The sequence below is a fragment of the Budorcas taxicolor genome, chromosome 1 (assembly GCF_023091745.1).
Source record: "Budorcas taxicolor isolate Tak-1 chromosome 1, Takin1.1, whole genome shotgun sequence".
NCBI classification, from domain to species: Eukaryota; Metazoa; Chordata; class Mammalia; order Artiodactyla; family Bovidae; genus Budorcas; species Budorcas taxicolor.
In genome coordinates, this window is record NC_068910.1 from 110,482,044 (window position 1) to 110,506,591 (window position 24,548).

At 38.6% G+C, this 24,548-nt stretch overlaps 1 protein-coding gene across 1 annotated transcript in view; it reads right to left on the reverse strand.

The window, feature by feature from the left end:
* IMPG2 (interphotoreceptor matrix proteoglycan 2) overlaps nt 1-24,548 on the reverse strand; it is a 100,597-nt gene that overhangs the window by 73,690 nt on the left and 2,359 nt on the right. The window contains exons 3-8 of the mRNA XM_052644904.1: nt 23,609-23,645; nt 23,236-23,487; nt 16,738-16,904; nt 13,970-14,001; nt 3,246-3,295; nt 2,301-2,383 (exon numbers count right to left, since the gene is read on the reverse strand). Coding sequence (XP_052500864.1) covers nt 2,301-2,383; nt 3,246-3,295; nt 13,970-14,001; nt 16,738-16,904; nt 23,236-23,487; nt 23,609-23,645 — 621 coding nt within the window. The remainder of the gene's footprint in view (nt 1-2,300; nt 2,384-3,245; nt 3,296-13,969; nt 14,002-16,737; nt 16,905-23,235; nt 23,488-23,608; nt 23,646-24,548) is intronic.

The following is a 24,548-nucleotide window of genomic DNA, read 5'->3' on the forward strand; positions in this document are numbered from 1 at the left end:
GTGAAATAAAATCTTGACAAAAAAAAAAAAGACCTTCTGTCTAGAAATTTATACAGATTATAAGAATCTTTCTAGAATAAGGGGATAATACAGAAATCTTCAGGTGACCAAAAACTGAGATTGAACCAGTGAGAGATTCTTACTAAAGTAATACCAGAAGCATGTATTTCAGAAGGAAAATTATTCCAAAAGAAAGGTCTAAAATGTAAAAAAGAATTTTAAGAAAATAAAACAGTACACACCTGAGTAAATGTAAAAACTTTTAACTATATAAAATAAAAATGATGCAGTCAGTCAAATTTGTAAGATTAAAAAGAGAGAACTAAAATCCCAGGGACGGAGGAGCCTGGTGGGCTGCAGTCCATGGGGTCGCTAAGAGTCAGGCACGACTGAGCGACTTCACTTTCACTTTTCAGTTTCATGCATTGGAGAAGGAAATGGCAACCCACTCCAGTGTTCTTGCCTGGAGAATCCCAGGGACAGAGGAGTCTAGTGGGCTGCTGTCTATGGGGTCACACAGAGTCGGACACGACTGAAGCAACTTAGCAGCGGCAGCAGCAAAGGAGAGAAAGAAAGAACAAAAATACTGAAAATAACATGTAAAACAGTAAGGTAATCACTTGAATTATTGGTGGCTCAGAGGTTAAAGCATCTGCCTGCAATGCGGGAGACCTGGGTTCGATCCCTGGGTTGGGAAGATTCCCTGGAGAAGGAAATGGCAACCCACTCCAGTATTCTTGCCTGGAGAATCCCATGGACAGAGAGGCCTGGTGGGCTACAGTCCACAGGTCGCAGAGTCGGACACGACTGAGCGACTCTAGGCAGGTAGGTAATGTTCCTGCAGACTCAGGATAAGAATAAAGATTCTGAAAAACGTAAACTTTGCTAGATTAAAGACACATGATAACATACAGGGTAAATACTAACAAACCAAGAATAAAGTATGTAATTTCTAAAATAGGATCTGAAAAATGTATTAGGGAAAAAACTGAAATGTAAAACTGTATATTAGGCTTCACTCTGAACTAGTCATGTATGCTTGTACTGTTTTGTCTTCCTACTGGTTCTACAAATTACCTTCAAATTACTCTCTCTGTTACGAAATGTTCCAACTGATTACACATAATCCCTTCATTCCCATTACAGTGAATTTTTTCTCATTCTGTAAAAGTTTCCAGTCCTACACCATAACATTCAGCGTCAAGTTCAGAACTACAGTATCACTTTTTATTCAAATATTTATCAAATGCCAATATTTTCTAGTACCATCTAATTTGGACACAGTTTTACTGAATACTAAAGGTATTGTATTGATACAAGGATCCCAAACTGGCTCCAGCCTTGCTCAGTAACAGGGAAGGTGGTAGACAGAGTGGGGTGGCAGGACTTGACTTCACAGTTGGTAAGAGAAGGTGTAAGGTAACAATCGCACCTTTCTAGTGAATATGTTCGGAGAGGGCAACGGCACCCCACTCCAGTGCTCTTGCCTGGAAAATCCTATGGACGAAGGAGCCTAGTAGGCTGCAGTCCATGGGGTCGCTAAGAGTCGGACACAACTGAGTGACTTCACTTTCACCTTTCACTTTCATGCACTGGAGAAGGAAATGGCAACCCACTCCAGTGTTCTTGCCTGGAGAGTCCCAGGGACGGGGGAGCCTGGTGGGCTGCTGTCTGTGGGGTCGCACGGAGTCGGACACGATTGAAGTGACTTAGCAGCAGCAGCAGTGAATATGTTCAATCAAAGTTTGCTCTGTATTAAGGAATCTGTGATTTATGCACATTTAATAAAATTTCTAATGAAAGATTTTCATCTTAGAAGCATTTACTTTTCAAAAAATTTGGAATGTGATAGCCAACTTAATGCTTCTTAGTAGACAGATTTCTATTAGTAATGATGCATTTAAAAAGTACAGTACTTCTCTAAACTACATAAAATCTATATCCTTTCCCTCTGAAGAAGAGAAAACTAAGTTCTGATTTATTAAGAGACAGAGTACATAGGCAAAAACCCTCACAATAAATTATGCACTCAGCCCACAGAAGACAGTGGGCTTACCATGATGACAGCTCCCCAGGCTCCAAGTCATTTAATTTACAATTCAAATCTATTCTTTGCGAAAAGCAGGCTTACTGGGCTCTCCAAGGAATCTCAGATTCTTTTTAATGTACTGGTTTTAGAATCTACATTTCCATAAAGAGAACCACCTGAAGTTTTGTGTTGTCTGGCAATGAATAATAAATCTCTCTAAATCCCTGTTCTCCATGTTAGAAACTAAATAATGAAACAGAACGTCACTCACACTGTCGTCTGGCCTCTCCAAGCTGCTCTCTGAGATACCTTCATAGGAGGTCACCCCTGGATATGGAACACTGAGACCAGCATCTAAAAACAAAAACAAAAACGTGTATGAATTCAGTCCATGACTAAATCATAATGTCTATCAGGAAACAATAAACTGATTTTGATGCCATTCATATAAGTCATTTGCTTTTTCATCTGCAAAATTCTGTGCATTTTAACCTCAAGACACATGAATTTCCTCAGCACAAGAAATAAACATGACTCATTCAACAAGCATTTACTGATACCTACTATATGTCAGGCTCTATGCAAGCCTCCAGGGATACAAAGTCTCTATCCTTAAGGAGTTACCTAATAAAACTAACTTGTAAAACTCTCAGAGAGGGAAAGTGGCTAAAGATTGGAATTAGCCAAAAATTATAATTGTTGATGCTGGGCCTCACTGTGCTATTTTTCGTATGTTTGAAATTTGCAACATAGAAGAACTTTTTTTAAAAAAATTAAAAATAAAGAAATCAATTACTAATTTACAGGAAATATAGAGGTCAAAGAAACAAACAAACAATGTATACCACAGAATGCAATTAGAAAAATCCTTACTCTGGGAAACTCTAAAAGACAAATGACAAAAAATAGTGGAGCTACAAAGGTTCTACCTTTTGACATAAGCAGTGATTACAAAGTGTTTGCCTTAAAACAATTCTTTAGGTTGTACATTTAAGGTTTTCAGATTCTATATTATGTACTTAATAATGAAAGATTCTTAAGTACCCAACTATAATGTCATAAAATAAGTGAAAAAACAATTGCTTTTTCTTGAGAATTCTTCAACAACAGAAGGAGAGACAAATGGTATTTTTTAAAATATGAGCTGAAAATTGTGCTTCCTTGCAATTTAATAATAAAATTTAAAAGAAAAGTGAATAAAGGCACAAAAGCATACCTCCCAGTGTTGACATGTCACCAACAGGAACTGGAGATGACAATTCAGAGCTAGGAAAAAAAAATGTCTGGAGTTAATAAAATGACAGAAATGTGACGGTTTATTTTGGGGTTAGTTTTCCAGAAAGGAATTCACCTGATCTCCAAATAAGGATTCCTAAACCAAAGTACTAAATAGCAATTTAAAAAAAAAAAAAACTTATTTATTTTACGTTTTTTGATGCCTACTCAACTCGAATCACCCTACATAATATTACATAGTACATATTATGTAGCATGCATATATATATGTACACACACATAATATACCCTATGTAATACATAATACTGCATAACCACTCTACATAGTACTTGCTTACTATTTCATAACCCTGTTTCATTTTTTTCCTCAGTTCTTTTCACTATGTGAAATTGTTCTGTTAATTTATTTATCTACTTCTTTATCTATGTCCATACCCTTAGTCTTCTAGAATGGCATTTCCTAATATGGTAGTCAGAGGATGTATGTGGCAATTTAATTTAAAATTAAATAAAGATTCAAAATTCAGAACCTCATCCACACTATCCACATTTCAGTGTTCAACAGTCATATGTGGCTAATGGCTATTTTATGGAACAGCCTAGTAAAAAACATGTTCATCATCACAGAAACATCTATTTAACAAGACTGCCTCAAGAATGTAAACTCTAAAAAAAAAGAATCTAATCTAAACTCCATGAGATTAGGGGCCTTATCTGCCATATTTGCACTGTATCTTCATCTTAAAACAGAAACTACCACTTAACAGGCACTGAATAGATACTTTTGGAATAAATAAATACTATTGACCAACCAGTCTAGTGTAGAACACACTTGGCATACAGCTGTGAACAAAATACTCATGGTCTATGAAGGTTACCACCTAACAGAAAACAGTAACAAACACAAACGCAATAAGCAGTTCAGACACAAAAGTACTGGCAGTCACGGGGAACATATAAGCCCAAATCTCATCTCATTTGAGAGATCACAGAATCATGAAACTTTTTAGTATAAAACAAGTCAAGGTTAAAGACATGATTTGCTATAGGCCACATTGCTCCCAGGTTTCAGGTCCCCTGGCTATCCTTTTACCATTCAACCCTGCAACTGTAGGCAAAGATCAGAAGAGATCAGAAGATAATCTGAGAAAGCCCTTAAAGAAAGGGTGTTTCCACCAGTCCAAATCTCCACATATCCCCAAATATATAAATTACAGTAATGGAAAACTCTCTTCAACTTTCCATAGGTAGTTTTCAAAGATGATTTAAATAGTCAAAATGTCTCCCTCTTAGACTCGCTTCTGTCTCAGTGAGCCCCATCTTCACTTCAGAACCACTCCTTCAAATTGTCTTGCTTCTCTAAACTAGATCATGGGCTCACAGCCACCAGATAAATGTGGCACACATCTTGAAGCAGCAATTTTCACTTTAAAGTAAAAGCATAGAGAGCTAACCAAAAACTGATAAGAATTTGGACATGTACACACTGCTATATTTAAAATGGATAACCAACAAGGACCTACTGTTATAGCACATGGAACTGTGCTCAGTGCTATGTTGCCACCTGGATGGAAGGGGAGTTTAGGGGAGAATGGATCCATGTATATGTATAGCTCAGTCCCTTCGCTGTTCACCTGGAACTATCACAACATTTTTCATCAACTAGATCCCAATACAAAATAAAGTTTAAAAATAATAACATATATTAATATTAAAACACATGTGGCTGTATTACAGAGTATAATATAAAGTTTAAATGAATATTAAATTACAATATGATCATTTCAAAGACATTTCATGACTGGAACTGGAGTGGGGGAATCAGCTAAGGCCATGTTCCCTAAACCCCCAAGCTTTGGTAGAAAATTTGAGAAACACAGGCTAAAAAAAAAGTCTCACCATAAAGAGTCTCCTGGTTTTTAAAAATACTATCTAAAAAGAATAACATATTAAACCAATACACCAAACCTATCACCACTTGTTATTTTTGGTACACTTGCAGGAACCTGCTCGCTTAGCTGTCATTCAAAAGAATATAAAGGAATATGGCATCTGGATAAGCCATTTTGATGAATGATGAGTGGAGGAAGACCTGGGTGATAAGAAAAGGTCACAGAACTAGCCAACGAAGGAACTTTGCTGTAAAATAGGCCCATTTGATTCCAGAAACCTCTCTTTTACCCACATTAATTCCACACTACTACATGGCCTTTATGTGACCCATATTCCCTAGAAGGGCAACCAGGATGGGTTTCCTTGGTCTTAATGATAGTGGTGTTACATCAACTAAATGACCTGAAAGTCAAAATGTGTAAGGACCCAGAAAGAGGAAGGGAAACCCAGTGAAAGCTGGAGAGCAATCAAGTACGAAGAGCAAAGAGGTCAAAGTAAAACAAAGCACAATACAGTAATCAGAATAGGAAGTTGAAATGACATGGCAGAGAAACCAGACCTCACCAGGGATCGGTCAAATTGTCGCCCACATCAAAATCAAATTTAAGCTAATTCTAAGTAAGTAAGCATTCAGAATGGAGAAGTTCACTTACTTCAATAGAACTAGATTTCACTTACTGAATTCAAAATAACTTTTTTTTTCTCAAAATAACATTATTTTAACGATGGTAAGGGCTTCCCCAGTGGTTCAAATGGTAAAGAATCTACCTGCAATGCCAAAGACCTGGGTTCGATCCTTGGTTTGGGAAGATCCCTTGGAGGAGGTTGTGGCAACCCACTCCTGCATTCTTGCCTGGATAATCCCCATGGACAGAGGAGTCTGGTGGCCTATAGTCCACAGGGTCACAAAGAGTCAGATATGACTGAGAGATTAAGCACAATGATGCTAAGTGGGCAACTCTCAGTAATTTAAAACACTTGTCCAACACTCCCAACACTTAATCCCTCATCCTCCTGCACTTCTTTCAAAAGACAGTAACATGAATCCTTTCACATTTTCTCATTAGGTATGCCTCCTACAGGGATGCCCTAGAATGTCGCACACAACAGAATTAAAATACAGTGCTGTGTTGAGTTTGGAGACAGAAATGCTTCATTTCTAGGCCAAGCCACAAATTTGAAGTTGGTCAGCTCTTTAGCTTAATGTCAGCAGCAAACAACCATCTACTGTCTCATTTCCTCAGCTTATCCAGCACATAATTTTTTCCTCACAGCTACTGCCTAATCGTGTCAGTGGAATTCAGATGGAACTGTGTGAAAAAAACCACAGTCACATGGAACCTATATTTAAAAACATAGTAGGGGACTTCCCTGGTGGTGCAGTGGATAAGAATCCACCTGCCAATGCAGAAGGCACAGGTTCGACCCCTGGTCCAGGAAGACTACACATGCCACAACTAAGCCTGTGCCCTACAGCTCACCTACTCTAGAGTCCGTGAGCAACAACTACTGAAGCCTGTGTGCCTACAGCTTGTGCTCCACGGCAAGAGAAGCCACCGCAGTGAGAAGCCAGCGCGCCACAGCTAGAGAGTAGCCCCCACTCACGACTAGAGAAAAGCCCATGCACAGCAACGAAGACCCCACACAGCCAAAAATAAATAAATGAAATTGTTAGAAATAAATAACAAAAATACACTAAAACAAGCCAACAATAATTTCATACCTAGACTACTATTCCCTTTCACAATTTCCTATTCTTTGCCTTGCTCTAGAACCTGTTAACTATAATCAGCCTTTAACAAGAAAAAACTTAAGGCAAGGAGTTAGGAATCCTGGGTGCCAGTTCCAGATGTATCACTAACCTTGTGCATAGCTTGGGAAGATGCCTCAGTTGCTCTAGGCCTCAAGATCTAACCTCTGAAACAGGAGTATCTCTTTCTCTACCTACTTCACCAAGGTGTTGGTGAAAACTAAATAAAATTACATTATACAGAAGCGTTAGGTAAAGGATGAAATGCTAAACAAACATAAAACAGGGGTGGGAGTTGGATCAAGAAGGCGGAGGAGTAGAACAAAGAGCTCACCCTTTCCCACAAATACATAAAAAATACATCTACATTTGAAAGGATTCTCATAGAACATCTACTAAATGCTGGCAGATCTCAGACTTCCACAAGGGCAAGAAAATCTCCATGTAACTGAGTAGGACAAAAGAAAAAGAAGAGAGGAATAGGATGGGACCTGCACTCTGGCAGCGAGCTGTGAAAGAGGAAAGGTTTCAACCAGTCAGCGGAAGACAAGTAGAGAGAGGCCTGCTGCACAGAGGGCTGGTGCCCCCGGCCAGGCAGCACTCCCCAGCCTGAGACACGCATCTGCTGGTGGGTGGAGGGGCTGAATACTGAGACTCCAGTTTCCATGCTCAGATACAGGGAGGATTGGGATTGGCTATGTGGTGACACCCTGAGGGAGCCAGGGTGTGGTGCGTCATATGGAGGGAGTGCGGGAAGATGCCTGGACCCATCAGAAAAGCAAGGTGCCGTTGCTGGGGAGCGCAGAAGGAAATGTGTGCAACTGCCATGGGAGCTTCTTTTTCAAGGAAGGGCACCACTTACCCTCTTCTACATAAGTTCCAGGTGCAGCTATTGCTGCCATCTTGGACTCCAGAGGTAGCTGGGACCGCTGCCCTGTGTCCCTGGGAGTATGCACAGGGCCAGGCACCTGAACACCACTATAAAAGGGATCATGGCCAGCACATGCTGAGAAAAGAGACAGCAAGCTTTCAAACCAAAAACAGCCCTCGTGCCAAAAACGTATTAAACCCATACAAGCTACGTAGGGACGCTCATGCTTATAAGCAGCTCTCCAAGACAACAGTAGATAATTGTTTCCCCTAAACTCACAGAGTGAGAGAAATACAAGCAAAATGAAGAAACAGAGAAACCACTCCCAGTTAAAAGACTAAGAGAATTTCCCTGAAGGAACAATGAAACAGACCTCTTCAGCCTAATAGACACTGAGTTCAAAAAGAAGGTAACGAAAATACTGAAGGAATTAAGAGAGGGTATCACTAGAAATGCAGATCGCTATAAAAATAAACTAGCAACTGTAAGGAGGCACCAAGAATAATTAGAAAATTTATTTGCTGAGATGAAGGCTGAGCTAAAAACAATGAATAGCAGAATAAATGATGTAGAAGAAAGAATAAATGATCTCGAAATTACCCAATCAAAACAGCAGACAGACTGTTTACAGTAGCTAGGACATGGAAACAACCTAGATATCCATCGGCAGATGAATGAATAAGAAAGTTGTGGTACATATACACAATGGAATATTACTCAGCAATTAAAAAGAATATGTTTGAGTCAGTTCTAATGAGGTGGATGAAACGGGAGCCTATTATACAGAGTGAAGTAACTCAGAAAGAAAAATACCAATACAGTATATTAACGTATATATATGGAATTTAGAAAGATGGTTAACATCGCGCCTATATGCAAGACAGCAAAAGAGACACAGATATAAAGAACAGACTTTTGGACTCTGGGGGAAAAGGCGAGGGTGGGATGATTTGAGAGAACAGCACTGAAACACGTATATTACCATTTGTGAAATAGATCGCCAGTCCAAGTTTAATGCACGAGGCAGGGCACTCAAAGCCGGTGCACTGGGACAACCCAGAGGGATGGGATGGGGAGGGAGGTGGGAGGGGTGGGGGAGGGTTGGGACAGCCACACCTGTAGCTTATTCATGTCAATGTATGGCAAAGAGCACCACAATATTGTAATTAACCTACAATTAAAATAAATTAATTTTTAAAAAACAGCAGACAGAAAACCAAATGACATTAAAAAATGAAAGCAATATAAAAGACCTATGGGACAATATAAAGTGTGCAATCTATGCATAATAGGGATTACAGAAGGAGAAGAAAGAGAAAAGCAGATTCAAAACATATTGGAATAAATTATGGCTGAAAACCTCCCAAAGCTAAAGAAGGAAACAAATATCCAGGTATAGGAAGCAAACAAGATGGACCCAAACAGAGCTACACCAAGACATATTATAATAAAGCAGGGTTTAACAGAGTTACATGTCAACCCAAACAGAATAATATATATGCTTTTACATTTGAATCAGTTCTAATGAGGTGGATGAAACTGGAGCCGATTATACAGAGTGAAGTAAGCTAGAAAGAAACACACCAATATAGTATACTAACGCATATATATGGAATTTAGAAAGATGGTAATGATAACCCTGTATATGAGACAGCAAAAGAGACACAGATGTATAGAGCAGTCTTTTGGACTCTGTGGGAGAGGGCGAGGGTGGGATGATTTGGGAGAATGGCATTGAAACATGTATATTATCATTTGTGAAACGAATCGCCAGTCCAGGTTTGATGCATGATACAGGGTGCTCAGGGCTGATGCACTGGGATGACCAAGAGGGATGAGATGGGGAGGGAGGTGGGAGGGGGATTTATGATAGGGAACACGTGTGCACCCATGGCAGATTCATGTCAATGTATGGCAAAACCAATACACTATTGTGAAGTAATTAGCCTCCAATTAAAATAAATAAATTTATATTAAAAATAAATATATAAAAGTGTATTTGGCTTTGTGATCATGATGGGCATCATCAAGTACAAATCTAACTTAATGGAGATATCAAGGAAAAAAAAATTCCACAGATTCCTTACACTGAGAATAACACCAGGGACCTGATAATAGAGTTGGGTGATTGAACAGAAACTCAATTACTCATCCAACAAATACTTAGTAAGGACATGTCCTAGGCTGACTTTGTATTGAAGATACAACTGTAAGAAAAGATGGCAGGGAGTTAGGTGACTGGAGCTAAGGGATGATGTTTTCAAGATGTCTGGCTGGAGAAGATTTGAGCATGTTTAAATATTAATAAGTAGTTGGTAATGGGAGAAGCTGAAGACTCAGAAGAGAGAGAAAAAAACAATTACAGGTTGATGTCTAAGAGGTTAGGACTGATGCTAAAGCTGAAACTCCAATACTTTGGCCACCTCATGCGAAGAGTTGACTCATTGGGAAAGACCCTGATGCTGGGAGGGATTGGGGGCAGGAGGAGAAGGGGATGACCGAGGATGAGATGGCTGGATGGCATCACCAACTCGATGGACATGAGTTTGAGTGAACTCTGGGAGGTGGTGATGGACAGGGAGGCCTGGCGTGCTGTGATTCATGGGGTTGCAAAGAGTCGGACACGACTGAGAGACTGAACTGAACTGAATTGAATGGGAGAAGCTGAAGACTCAGGAGAAAGAGAAAAAAACAATTACAGGTTGATGTCTAAGAGGTAAGATGGGATATGAAGTCCTGAGTAATGTAGGAAATGCCTTCTTTTAAATAAACTTGCCAGATGACAATAAGGGGAGGTGAAATCAGTACACAGCAGAGTATCTGGTTTAAGTCATACATTAGCAGTTGGGTTTAAGTTCACATAGAAGAAGTAACTTAAATTACAGAGAAGTAATGTAAACAGAAGAGTGATCTCCCAAAGATGTCCATATCTTAATCCCCAGAACATGTGACTATGTTATCTGCAAAGGAAAGTAAGGTAACAGATGGAATTAAGGGTACTGATCAGCTGGCCTTAATTCTTGAGTAGAGACCATATCCTCTGGTTTTACCAGGTAGACCCAATGTAGTCATGCATGTGTATATGTGTGCTAAGTTGCTTCAGTCATGTCTGACTCTTTGTGACCCTACAGATTGTAGCCTGCCAGGCTCCTCTGTCCATGCAGTTCTCCAGGCAAAAATACTGGAGTGGGTAGCCATTCCCTTCCCCAGGGGATCTTCCTGACTTAGGGATAGAACGCACATCTCTTAAAACTCCTGCACTGGCAAGCAGGTTCTTTACCACTAGTGCCACCTGGGAAGCCCCAGGGTAGTCATAAGGACCCTTAAATGTGGAAGGAAGCAGAAGAATGTCAGAGTGATAGAATGTGACAAAGTAAGCCACTGCTAGTCATATCCAACCAACATGGGCAAGCTCTACACACTGAAAAGGGCAAGAAAACAAATTTTCCCCTAGAGTCTCCAGATAGGTAACACAGGTCTGCCAACATGCTGAGAATCATGTCAAGCTTCTGCACTACAGAACTAGAAGATATATTTGTGTTTTGCCAGGAAAAATATCAATAACCTCAGATATGCAGATGAAAGTGAAAGAGGAGAGTGAAAAAGTTGGCTTAAAGCTCAACATTCAGAAAATGAAGATCATGGCATCTGGTCCCATCACTTCATGGCAAACAGACGGGGAAACAGTGGAAACAGTGTGAGACTTTATTTTTTTGGGCTCCAAAATCACTGCAGATGGTGACTGCAGCCATGAAATTAAAAGACGCTTCCTCGTTGGAAGGAAAGTTATGACCAACCTAGATAGCATATTCAAAAGCAGAGACATTACTTTGCCAACAAAGGTCCGTCTAGTCAAGGTTATGGTTTTCCCAGTGGTCATATATGGATGTGAGAGTTGGACTGTGAAGAAAGCTGAGTGCCAAAGAATTGATGCCTTTGAACTGGTGTTGGAGAAGACTCTTGAGAGTCCCTTGGACTGCAAGGAGATCCAACCAGTCCATCCTAAAGGAGATCAGTCCTGGATGTTCATTGGAAGGACTGATGCTAAAGCTGAAACTCCAGTACTTTGGTCACCTCATGTGAAGAGTTGACTCACTGGAAAAGACTCTGATGCTGGGAGGGATTGGGGGCAGGAGGAGAAGGGGACGACAGAGGATGAGATGGCTGGGATGGTACCACCAACTCGATGGACATGAGTTTGTGTGAACTCTGGGAGATGGTGATGGACAGGGAGGCCTGGCGTGCTGCGATTCATGGGGTTGCAAAGAGTTGGACACAATTGAGCAACTGAACTGAACTGAACTGAAGCTACCAAAGTTTGTGATAATTTGCTGCAGCAGCAATATAAAACTAATACAAAAATCTCAACACAGAATGAGAGCCATCTCAAGAAAATCATAAAAATAAATTTAAATATAGAAAGTGGTTAAATTAAGGGTTTTAAGGGATGACTACAATATTCAACTTAACGAGGGGCTAAGTGAATTCCCAGGTCACTCCCAATATTAGCTAACTCCAGGTCCCCTCATAGTTGATGCTTTTCATCTCACTCCAACCTGGTCTGCTCTAGTTTCATGGGAAGGATATCAACTTTTAAATTTTCAAATTCAGTTCATTTTCAAATTCAGTTATATATATTTTAAACTCAGTTCATACGTATTGCTATTTTTATACATGCCCTATTTTCTAAGGATGATAAATAATACTTTGAGTCCCTCCACATCTAGGACATCAACAAAACATATATGACACACTCCGTTCTCTAATTTGTTTATGAATTTATTTCAATATGATTAACACATGTTTCCAAGAAATAGTAGATGAATGCAGCAAACTGTACCCGACCAAAGTGAGCTATGTAGGAATACACAAACTACACCTCAAACATCTTCCAGCTACCTCTGTTCAGCTACTCCATGTGTTATGAGTTATAACATCAATCCAAATATGGTGTTACAACTTACAACTTTTCAATCTATTTCAGATAACCTTGCTTCATCCCTTTATAACTTATGAGCTACGATCTTCCCAGTGTCTGTTTTCACAGGCAAACTCCAAGGCTTCTTCCAGATGACAAGTGATATTTATTATTATAGCTCTTATACACTTTTCAACCATGTGAAATGTGCTCTCGTTTTCATTAGGTATAACCATGACGATTACTGGCAGGACCCACCAGACTGTTAAGTCTACTGCATGTGTATTGGAATGGCAATCATCAGGACCCACACCTAAAGCACCACATGGCCCCACATCTAAGTTGGTGCTCAATCCCAGGCCCTAAAACAGACTTGGTGGTACTGTTAGCTATATGAAGTGAGACCACAAGGAGTCTCACTTCCCTCCTGCTTACTCACACTTGATTTGAAACTTACATATACCCCACTACCACCAAGAGATGCAGTCTAATTATGCATTTGCCTGGACTTTGCTGCCCAGGCTACACCTCTGGACACTGACTCACCTTGTTGGTTTTTCAATCTGTTGTTCCATCTAATTTGAGACAAGATTATGGACCTGAACTGCGTGCCCTAGTGATTCCCCCCCCCCCCCCCCGAAAAAGTCACCTACATACTGGCATAACTTGGATACTGAGTATGGATAGAATTAGAAACCATTAGTCCCTGTAGACTCAAAATCCCTCCCCTTCCATGATCTGCTTTGTCCTGCCACTGCTCGGGAGCCAGAAACAAGCTTAATCCTAAGCCTAAAGGCCTACAGAGCCATGACTCAAATCACTGGAGGATTCGTTAAAGTTGTGCTAGTCTTATGCTTCAAGATCACAAACATCATTAAGCCATAAAGTGACCCACACCACAACCCCATCATTTAATCAACCATCCTCCACTAAGGTGTACCATTTTAGGTAAACAGTATTAGCCTGTAAGCCTCAACAACAGTAGATCATTTTGTATTCCAGTTCCAAAAATCTATTTCCTCACCAAGAGAAAGGGATAAGTTCGCCTCTTAGTAACATCAGACAGTAAACAAGCACAGTGGCTCTGAAGGTGGTTTGGAAAAGGAAGTGGCCTCAAGATGAGGAAAAGACTTTGAGACTTACCCACAGGCCTGCTTATTGCAGGAACTGGCAATAAATTGGAAGGAATCATTAACTTTGAGATGAGCCTTAGAACAGGTATGATACATCTCTGTTGCCAAACATGAACTTAGGGGAAAAAAAGACACTCACCCACTTACAGTCTCCTTTGCATATATCAGTTTCTAAGGAAAACAAAGATATAAAAATGACCATGTGAGTGAAAGACAGTTATTAAGCAGTAAACAAAACTTACTGCACAAAGAACACTAATGCCCTAACACAGAATCTATGTTATTATTCTTATAGTTAAATAGTTAAAGCAAAGTACTAATGATGCAAAGTTTGTTTTGTGACTCCCACCCACCACTCAGTTTCTGTGTATGTTCCCCAAAGTCCCTGTGCTCTCTTAATGGACACAGATTAACAGACTTTACCTGCTAATCATTCCAGAAAGATCTTCGGGTTAAAGATTGGTAGAGTTTTACATTAATCTTCCATGGACTTAGAACCGAAGTGTTTTGAGATCTACTACGTGTATAGAAATTCCTATCATAGAGTAATATCATCATGTGGATAAAATAATTGTAAAATCTATCTTTTTTGTCTGAATTCTGGAGAACTAAACTGTATCCGTAGTTGGATTATTCCTTTGGGGCATTCAAAGAAAACTGTGTCCAAGTTATGTCTAAACTAGTGGTTTTATTTTGAGATCAATATGATAATTTGGAATCAAATTCTATTTTCTCTTTCTCAGCTATGGAGGTAAATCCGAAAAATTTCTCTGCTGCTGGGACTCAACTTCCTTATCTGTAAAATGGAGAGATGATTACTCTAAATAATTCTTAAGATATTTATAAATAACTCACTGTTCTTTTTACTCTACACACTCTCCTAGAACAATCTCAGCCAGTCTTTTTTTCCCTAAATTTTAGTCATCTAACACCTTCAACTGGGATTTTATTTCCTTTAATTAATCTCTCTTGATACATATAAGCACAGCAAAATCATCAATTAATCAATTCGTACTATTAGCTTTAAAATTTTATAGGCCAGCATGGTAGTTATTTTTAAAATGCTGGAATTCTGAGTTCTAATAAAGGTTGTCAAGCACATAAATTCACCACCTATGAGTAAACAGTTGTTGTTATATTTAAAATCAAGCTAAAAAAATAGATGTATATGTATGTATAACTGAATCACTATGCTGTAAAGCAGAAATCAGCTCAGCAATGTAAATCAACCTTATTTCAATTTTTTAAGAAAAGTAAAATCAAGCTTCCTTCAGGTTTTGGACAGCCAGTGGTTGCTTAAGTAACATTCTCAATCCCTCTCATGATTTCAAATACTACCTCAAGTCTGGTGATCCCTATAGCTGTGGTCTGGTGATCCCAGAACACTCTTCTGGGCTTCATATCTAAATATTAAGCAATGCACATTTCACAGATGGTTCAAAACAATGCATTAAAAAGCAAGCTCACTCTCTCTCCATCACTGTCTACAAGCTGCTTCTCTGCCTGAGTTCTCAGTGGTAGCCATTGAAGATAGAAGTTGGGAGGCTTCCAGGGTCATGCCTTTATCACTGCCCACTCCCATCCAATCTGTCACTGAGTCCTACTAACCCTTTTCCTATTTGTATCCCCTATGCACCCTTTCTCTACTTCATGGTTTACATAGGATTCTCATCCCCTCAGGCCTCAAGTAGCAACTGATCTCTGCTCATCTTGTCCCCTCTAATCTATCATATGGTATACAGAAACCACAATAACCATTTTACAGTTCAAAACTGTACAATCAGCCCCTGCAACCTGCCAACTTACACCCCTTGAATGGCTTCCTATCAACTACAAACTTCTTACACTATCCACCCCTCTAGTCTGATCTCCTGTCCAATCTAGTCTCCTCTTCTGATATCCTGGCCAACATATACATGTTTGTTGTTAGTCACTAGGTCGTTTCCAACTCTTTTGTGACCCTGTGGACTGTAGCCCACCAGGCTTCTCTGTCCGTGGGATTTCCGTGGGTTGCCATTTCCTTCTCTAGGAGATCTTCCTGACTCAGGGATTGAACCATGTCCCCTGCATTGGCAGGCAGATTCCATACCACTGAGCCACCAGAGAAGCCCACATTTTATTATATACAACTAATAATAATAAAATGTAAGGAGTACAGTACTAAAGAATGAGTAAAGAATTATGGTGGTCAAAAGATTATGTGAGCTAAATCTGCTAGGATGGGGGCTGGGGGTTGTTTTCTCATGAAGGAGGTTACATCTGAGCTGAGGACATGCAGGACTTGAATAAAAGGAAGAAGGATATAAGGGGCCTCTCACACAGCATGTGCAATCTACCACATAGATCACATGGATCTAAACAGTTTCCTTCTCTTGCCATGATTAATGCAACATGAAAAAGGGAAGGTGGCAGATAATTTGTCTATATGCATGCTTGTTTATCCTTTGCTAAGAATAAACTAAATCTAAAACAAGGAAAACACGTAAGCAAATTCATGCATTAGAATCACATTTACACTTTACTAAACATTTATCCAATGATCTATACCCTCTATCTTTAATTAGTTATCAATTCAACTTTGAACTGATAAAATGCAAAACTCTGACAAGAATGTTTGATTCTCACAGATTAATATTCTTAGCCTAAATCTTTGTAGAGTATTATTTCCAAATTCTTACATTTATAAACAATCCTGAGGTTCTTGCTGGTTTCACAATGCTTATTAATTATAATGGCCAGAGCTAGAGATACAAAGATTGGTCACCCTGCGGTGGGTCACCTGAAGAGCCTAATTCAACAAAACAGTAACACAGGGATCCAGCATTCACTCTTTCTTCCTTTAGGCCTGAGCTCTGTATATGTGCTACTATAGTAAGTACAGTAATTTCTTCTTATTACTACATTTACCTGCATAATTAAGCTTCTGTGTTCCACAGACTGACTAAAATGTGTGCCCATTTCAAATATAGTCGTGATTCCATCCTCACACAAATTCATCCAATAATGATATTCCTCACGCCCAGGAAGTCGATCCCAAAAAGTCCTGAAGGCTTCCCAGACAGCTTCCTGGCATACTGAAAAATAAACAGGGAGGTATTTTTTATGGAAAGGACTTTAGGGTTCTCACAATGACCACAGATCTGTTATTTCAGATTCCTGAGACACTCTTGCACACGGTCTATTCTGCAGGGACATGGGGATGATTCTCATTCAAAGCCCTTCTATACATCCCATTTAAACTTTTTAGACCTGAAGAGAATCTGCACTCCCCATTCCTTTCCCTTGCAAAGGAAACTGATTCACCTTCTCATAGGCAGGGGTTTTTGCTTCTCTTAAAAAAAAAATCCATGTTTATGTTTTAGCAAAGTACAGCTGATACTGAGAATATTTCAATAGGACAAATAACCTGTGGTATATCCATATGATGGGATTAGAATTCAGTGATAAAAAGAAATGAGGCTTCAAGCCATGAAAAGACATGGAGAAGATTTAAATGCATATTGCTAAGTAAGAGAAGCCAATCTGAAAAAGCAACATACTGTATGGGTTCAATGACAATACATTCTGGCAAAAGCGAAACTATATAAATTGTAAAAAGATCTATGGTGGTCAGGGACTGGGGGGAGGGAAAGATACAGGAGGTGGAAACTGATGGATTTTAGGGCAGTGAAACTATCTGTATGACACTGTAACAGTGGATACATGTCACTGTACATGTATTAAAATCCACAGAAAACACAATAGAATGACTGCACTCTAATGTAAATTATGAAACCACTGTCTTGAATCCTGTTACTAGGGCTCAGGCTATGCATCTTATCTAGTATAGAGAAATTCAGAATGGAACAAAGTCTTTTTGTAGGGTAATATAGTTTCCTTTCAGAATTGTGGAGCCCAAAGCATGAGGAACAGTCAATTTAGTGCATAAGGCAAGAAAAAGAAATCCTGGAGGGATGGGGTGAGGAGAGAGGAGGGGGGATACATGTTTACCTATGGCCAATTCATGTTGATGTATGGCAAAGCCATCACAATATTGTAAAGCAATTATCCTCCAATTAAAATAAATAAAAAAATTTTGAAGAAATAAAAGGCATACAAATTGGAAGATAAGAAATAAAACTGTCTTTATTTGTTGATGAAATAATCACCTATGTAGAAAACCCTACAGAATATATGAAAGAGCTACTAGAACCAATACGTGAGTTTACAAAGTTACAGAATAAAAGATCAATACATTAATCAATTGTATGTTTATATACTAGCAAGAAACAAAGACCATTTAAAAAAATACTGTTAACAACAGCATAAAAAAAGTGAAATAAATCTGACAAAAAGATGTATAAGATCTAAACACTAAAAATTACAAAACACTGCTGAGAGAAACTGACAAAGATCAAAATAAATGAGAGGATACATCCACAGAGCAAGAGAGTCAATACTGCTAAGCTTGCAACTCTTTCCAAATTGATCAACAGATTTAACACAAACCAAGTCAAAATTCCAGTAGCTTTCCATGTACAAATTGGCAAGCTGATTACAATATTTATATGGAATACAAAGAACCTAGAATAATCAAACAGATTTAAAAAGAACAAAGTTGAAGGACTTGCACTATTTGATTCAAAGACTTATTATAAAGCTTACAGTAATCAAGACAGTAAGGCATTGGCATTAAAACAGACAAATAAATCTGTGTAAGAGAATAAAAAATAAAGAAATAGATCCATCATACACAGAAGACTGATTTTTAACAAATTTACAAAAGCTAATCTTTTTAATAAGTGATGCTGGAACAACTGGCTATGCAAATACAAAAAAATTTAACTTTGACTCATATACACCAAATACAAATATTAACTCATAGTAGATCAAAGACCTTTATGTAAAACCAAAAAATTATAAAACTTCTACAGGAAAAAATAACAGAAAATCTTTGTGACTCTGAGCTAAGCAAACTTAGATCCAATACCAAAAGCAAGTATGAAGCAAAAAAAAACACCTGACATATCAAAATCTAAAACTGTTCCTCAAAAGACACTGTTAAGAAAAATAAAACAATAAACCAAACATTGGGAGAAAATTTATGCAAAACATATATCTGACAATGAATTTGAATTTGGAATTCATAAGGAACTCTTATAACTCAATTATAGGACAAACAATCCAATTATTTTTTAAATCAGCAAAATATTCGAATAGAAACTTCATCAAAAAAGATATACTAATGGCAAATGAGCACATGAAAAGTGCTCAATGTCATTAGCCTTCAAGAAAACACAAGGTAAAACCACAATAAGATGTCACTTCATATCTACTAGAACATGGTGGTTTAGTCACCAAGTCATGTCTGACTCTCAACCCCATGGCCTATAGCCTGCCAGGCTCCTCTATCCACAGGATTCTCCAGGCATGAATACTGGAGAGGGTTGCCATTTCCTTCTCCAGAGGATCTTCCTGACCCAGGAATTGAACCCAGGTCTCCTGCACTGCAGTCAGATTCTTTACCGACTGAGCTATGAGGGAAGCTGCATCTACTAGAATGGTTACAGTTTAAAAAGACCGACTATGCCAAGCATTACACAGATGTGGAAAAACCAGAGTCCCAATACACTGCTGGTGGTACAACTACACTGGAAAACAGTCTTGGCAACTTCTTAAGAAGTTAAACATAGAACTATGATGTGATCCATCCATTCCACTTCAATTAACCAACAGATATGAAAGCAGATTGTTCATACAAAAAATTTTTTCACAAACATTCATGACCTCTTTCTCTATAATCACCAATAACTGAAAACCACCCAAATATCCCCAAATGCAGTATATCCATAAAATGGAATAATACCCCAAAACAAATGGTAACAAAGTACTGATACATCAAAAAATCACAGATGAGTCTCAAAACAATTAAACTGAGTAAAAGAAGCTAAACAAAAAAGGGAATACATAATATGAGTACATTCATATCTATAAGTGTAGAAAATGCAAACAATACCTGGTAATAGAAAGCAGATTAGTGGTTACCTCAGCTCTTAGATCAAGGGAGGTGCTCAGGGAGGAAGGGATTATAAAGGCACTTGAGAAAATGTTTGGAGGTAACTGAAAAATTCATTATCTTAATTGGAGTGAGAATTTAAGGGTAAATACATTTGTCAAACCTAATCAGACTATATACTTTAAATATGCACAGTTTATAGACTATATTTTAAAAGGTCCAACTACTAATATAATTTTTTGAAGGGAGGATACTATTCATTACTTTCTACTCCAAGCACCCCCAAATTTCTGCTTCATTTCAAAAGTCATTGAGTGCAGTTGCTTCTTGCTTAAATGGAGATATTCTTCAAATGTGTTATACCAAACAGCTGCTGCTGCTGCTAAGTCACTTCAGTCACGTCCGACTCTGTGCGACCCCATAGACGGCAGCCCAACAGGCTCCCCCGTCCCTGGGATTCTCCAGGCAAGAACACTGGAGTGGGTTGCCATTTCCTTCTCCAATGCATGAAAGTGGAAAGTGAAAAGTGAAAGGGAAGTCGCTCAGTCGTGTCCGACCCTCAGCGACCCCATGGACTGCAGCCTACCAGGCTCCTCCACCCATGGGATTTTCCAGGCAAGAGTACTAGAGTGGGGTGCCATTGTCTTCTCCTACCAAACAGCAATTGATATTAAATTATGTATGAAAGGAAAAACTCAGCAAACCATTAGAGTGAATTAGTTCAGTGGAAAGAGCTAAAATCCTTGGTTGAACAGTGAGTGGATCTAAACAATGTCTAAACAATTGGTTTTAGGAGCATAATCCAATTACCTCTTCCAAATCTCTTCAAAATCAAGACCTATGTTGAAATATTCATTCCCTTCCCAGAAAAATACCTACTTCTGCTTCACTGACTACACTAAAGCCTTTGTGTGAATCCCAACAAACTGGAAAATTCTTAAAGAGATGGGAATACCAGACCACCTTACCTGTCTCCTGAGAGACCTATATGCAGGACAAGAAGCAACACTTAAACACTTAGAATTGGACATGGAAAAACTGGACATGATGCAAAATTGAGAGAAAGGAGTACAACAAGGCTGTATACGGTCACCGTGCTTATTTAACTGCTATGCAGAGTACATCACACAAAATGCCAGGCTGGATGAAGCACAAGCTGGAGTCAAGGCTACCAGGAGAAATATCAACAACCTCAGATATGTAGATGATGCCACGCCAATGGCAGAAAATGAAGAGGAATTAAAGAGCCTTTCATGAGGGTGAAAGAGGAGAGGGAAAAAGCTGGCTTAAAACTACTACTGTTTGAACTAAGTTCAAACAAATGTTTGAACTAAACATTAAAAAAACTGAGATCATGGTATTCGGTCCCATCACCTCATGGCAAACAGATGGGGGAAAAAGTAGAAGCAATGACCGTTTTATTGAAATTATTGCTGGTTTCAGTATTTGGACCCACCAGCCAATAAGAATATTTCTTAGTTCTTGCTTAAAAAATAAGACATACTGAACTGTGTGTAAAATGCACCCATGAAATGGAGACTGTGCTACATAAGTACTACAACACAAAGTAAACCAAATAGATGTAGAAAATTAATCTTTTCAAAGGATGAAAGTACCAAATGCTGTCAAGATGTAAATCATTCTTTTAACTAGTGTTTCTGAATCAGTATGGAAATGGTTCTAGATGGGAAAAAGAGACCTCTGAGAACTTCCTCTTAAAGGAGGTTAAATATACAATCAGATAAGATCAAGGAGAGGAAAAAGTCGAAGTAGAAATAGATTCTCTCTTCTTGGGCTCCAAAATCACTGTGGATGGTGACTGCAGCCATGAAATTAAAAGACGTTTGTTCCTTGAAAGGAAAGCTATGGCAAACCTGAAGTGAAGTGAAGTGAAAGTCACTCAGTCGTGTCCAACTATTTGCGATCCCATGGACTATACAGTCCATGCGATTCTCTAGGCCAGAATACTAGAGTGAGCAGCCCTTTCCTTCTCCAGGGGATCTTTCCAACCCAGGGACTGAACCCAGGTCTCCAACATTGCAGGCAGATTCTTTACCAACTGAGCCACAGGGAAGCCCAAGAATACTAGAGGTGGGTAGCCTATCCTTTCGCCAGCAGATCTTCCCTACCCATGAATCGAACCAAGGTCTCTTGCATTGCAGGCAAATTTTTTATCAATTGAGCTATCAGGGAAGCCCACAGCAAACCTAGACAGCGTATTAAAAAGCAGAAGCATCACTTTGCCAACAAAGGTCCGTATGGTCAAAACTACAGGTTTTTTTCAGTAGTCACGTACGGATGTGAGAGTTGGACCAGAAAGAAGGCCGAAGAATTGATGCTTTTGAACAGTGGTGTTGGAGAAGACTCTTGAGAGCCCCTTGGACTGCAAGGAGATCAAACTAGAAATCCTAAAGGAAACCAACCCTGAATATTCACTGGGAGGACTGATGCTGAGGCTGAAGCTCCAATACTTTGGCTACCTGATGTGAAGAGCCAGCTCAGTGGAAAAGACTGATGCTGGGAGAGATTGAAGGCAAAAGGAAAAGGGGCAACAGAGGATGAGATGGTAAGATACCATCACAGATTCAACAAACAAGGAGATAGTGGAGGACAAAGGAGCCTGGCATGCTGCAGTCCACTGAGCTGCAAGGAGTCAGACATGATTTAGTGAATGAACAACAATCTTTCCCCCATGGTAACCGTAAGTTTTTTCCTACATCTGTGACTCTATTTCTATTTTGTAAATAAGTACATTCTACATATAAGTGATATAAAGTACTTAAGTGATTTTAAACCATGTCCTCTCTTAAAAGAATTAGGTGTTAGAGTTCTCCTTCAGGTGTTGCTTGGAAAAAATGGACTAAACCGAAGGTGTGGGTTTGGTGTGTCATTATGTGTTGTCGTGCAGATATAAGCTAACTAGAAGGGTGAATACGTAGGCTTGAATTATCACCAGCAAGAGGCTACACTAGAATTCAGGATGTCCATCTATTCTTTTTCATCTCTCCGTCAGAAAATGTACACTTTGGTTTTATTTTTGGCTAATTCCAAGGAGTAAGCCAGAAAGAAGTAGAAAGGATTATTTCTGGTTAATAGCAGAAACTTCTTTTCAAACTCAAGTATATAAGGTCACTACTCTTTTAAAAGCTCTAAGATAAATCAAGAGCTAGGAACTGTTCATACAAATAAAAGTTTTTGAAGGGAAGAAAAAAAATAACAACCTTTTCTCTGAAGCTATATAAACACCAAATTCTTAGTAAGTCTATTTTCCATGGTTACTAGAAAGATAATATTTGGTTCAGTCTCCATCCAAAATAAGACGAATTTTGAATTGTAAAGAAATACAACAACTGTTTTTGAACTACATTTGAGTTTCACCATGGAGCCCAAGGGTTTGAATATTTGCTTACCTCGGACTTTAAAATACTTCACATGGTTTGCCACAGCCTCTGTAACACTTTCATCTGGGCACGTTTTCACACCATTAGGAAATAAAGTAGATCGCTTTCTTCTGAGCAACCAATGTCTCTCAGTTTCTCTGTTGTCCAGAGGTTGTTTCTTTTTAGCAGATAGAGAAGAATCTGTGGATTCTGAGTCAGTCTGGAGAAAAGAAACTGTACCCTTGGGTTCTTGGATCTCTTCTAAAGATAAGTAGGTTTGTGCTACAGAGCGAAAGCATAAACAAAACTTCTGATAATGAATGAAGATACAGTATGAGAGGAAACAAAAAAAATGACATCTGTACCATGTCTGGATTTTTAACTCAATGCTCAAATTCCAGACCTATATGCTTCAAGAGAAGTGACGTATTCAATTCTTTCTCCAATTAATTCCTCTTCTTCATTTCAAGACTGTGAGTTATTGAAACCAAGTATATATTCAATTTCAACACAAGAAATAAGAAGAGGTAAGGTCTGAATCAAGAAACATTAATGAAGAGGAAAACCAGAATTATTGGAGAAATTAGCACACAGTTTAAATGAAGCAATATTAAAGATTGATAGAGTAATATTTGATTCAATTCCTTACAGCAATCATATCAAATAATGTTTTTAAAGAATATATACTACAGATATAAAAAAAATTTAAAAAGTAACACAGATTTTTAAATACCTGTTAATGATGGAAGGTTTCCTTCTATCAGGACAAATATCAAAATACACAGAGAAATCTTCCCAAAATGAGGAAACATAATCATTTGAACCAAAACCAAAAGGAGGAGGAGAGGCCAAAATCTGTAACTGAAAAGCCTTGAAATGTCCAGTAACAAACTGTTACAGAAGAAGTCTAACATTTATAAGTTTATGTTTGAGAACTAACAACCATTCCAAAATCATTATAAATTAGCTGAATAAAAATGGTGTCCTTTCAAAGTACCTCTCCCTTCTTTTCTGAAATAACTTAACACGCTATGAAAGCAGGAGAGATAAGCTAATTAGGACAGATGGGAAGAGACAATTTCTTTGTTCTAATCTAGTCAGCTAAGCTCTTTACTAACACTCTCCCTGCTTTTAATAAGCAGTCCACATAAAAATAATGTTTCCCCAAAAATAATAATGTTACACATACAACTCAGAATTTTACAATTTTTCTCAATCTGTTAGATTCACATATTCTCTGATTTTCTCTACAACTGATTTAGAAGCATAAAATGCCCAGACCAACTATACTTGTCTACATCAGAAATACAGAACAACATATAAAATAAAATCAGTTTTCTTGG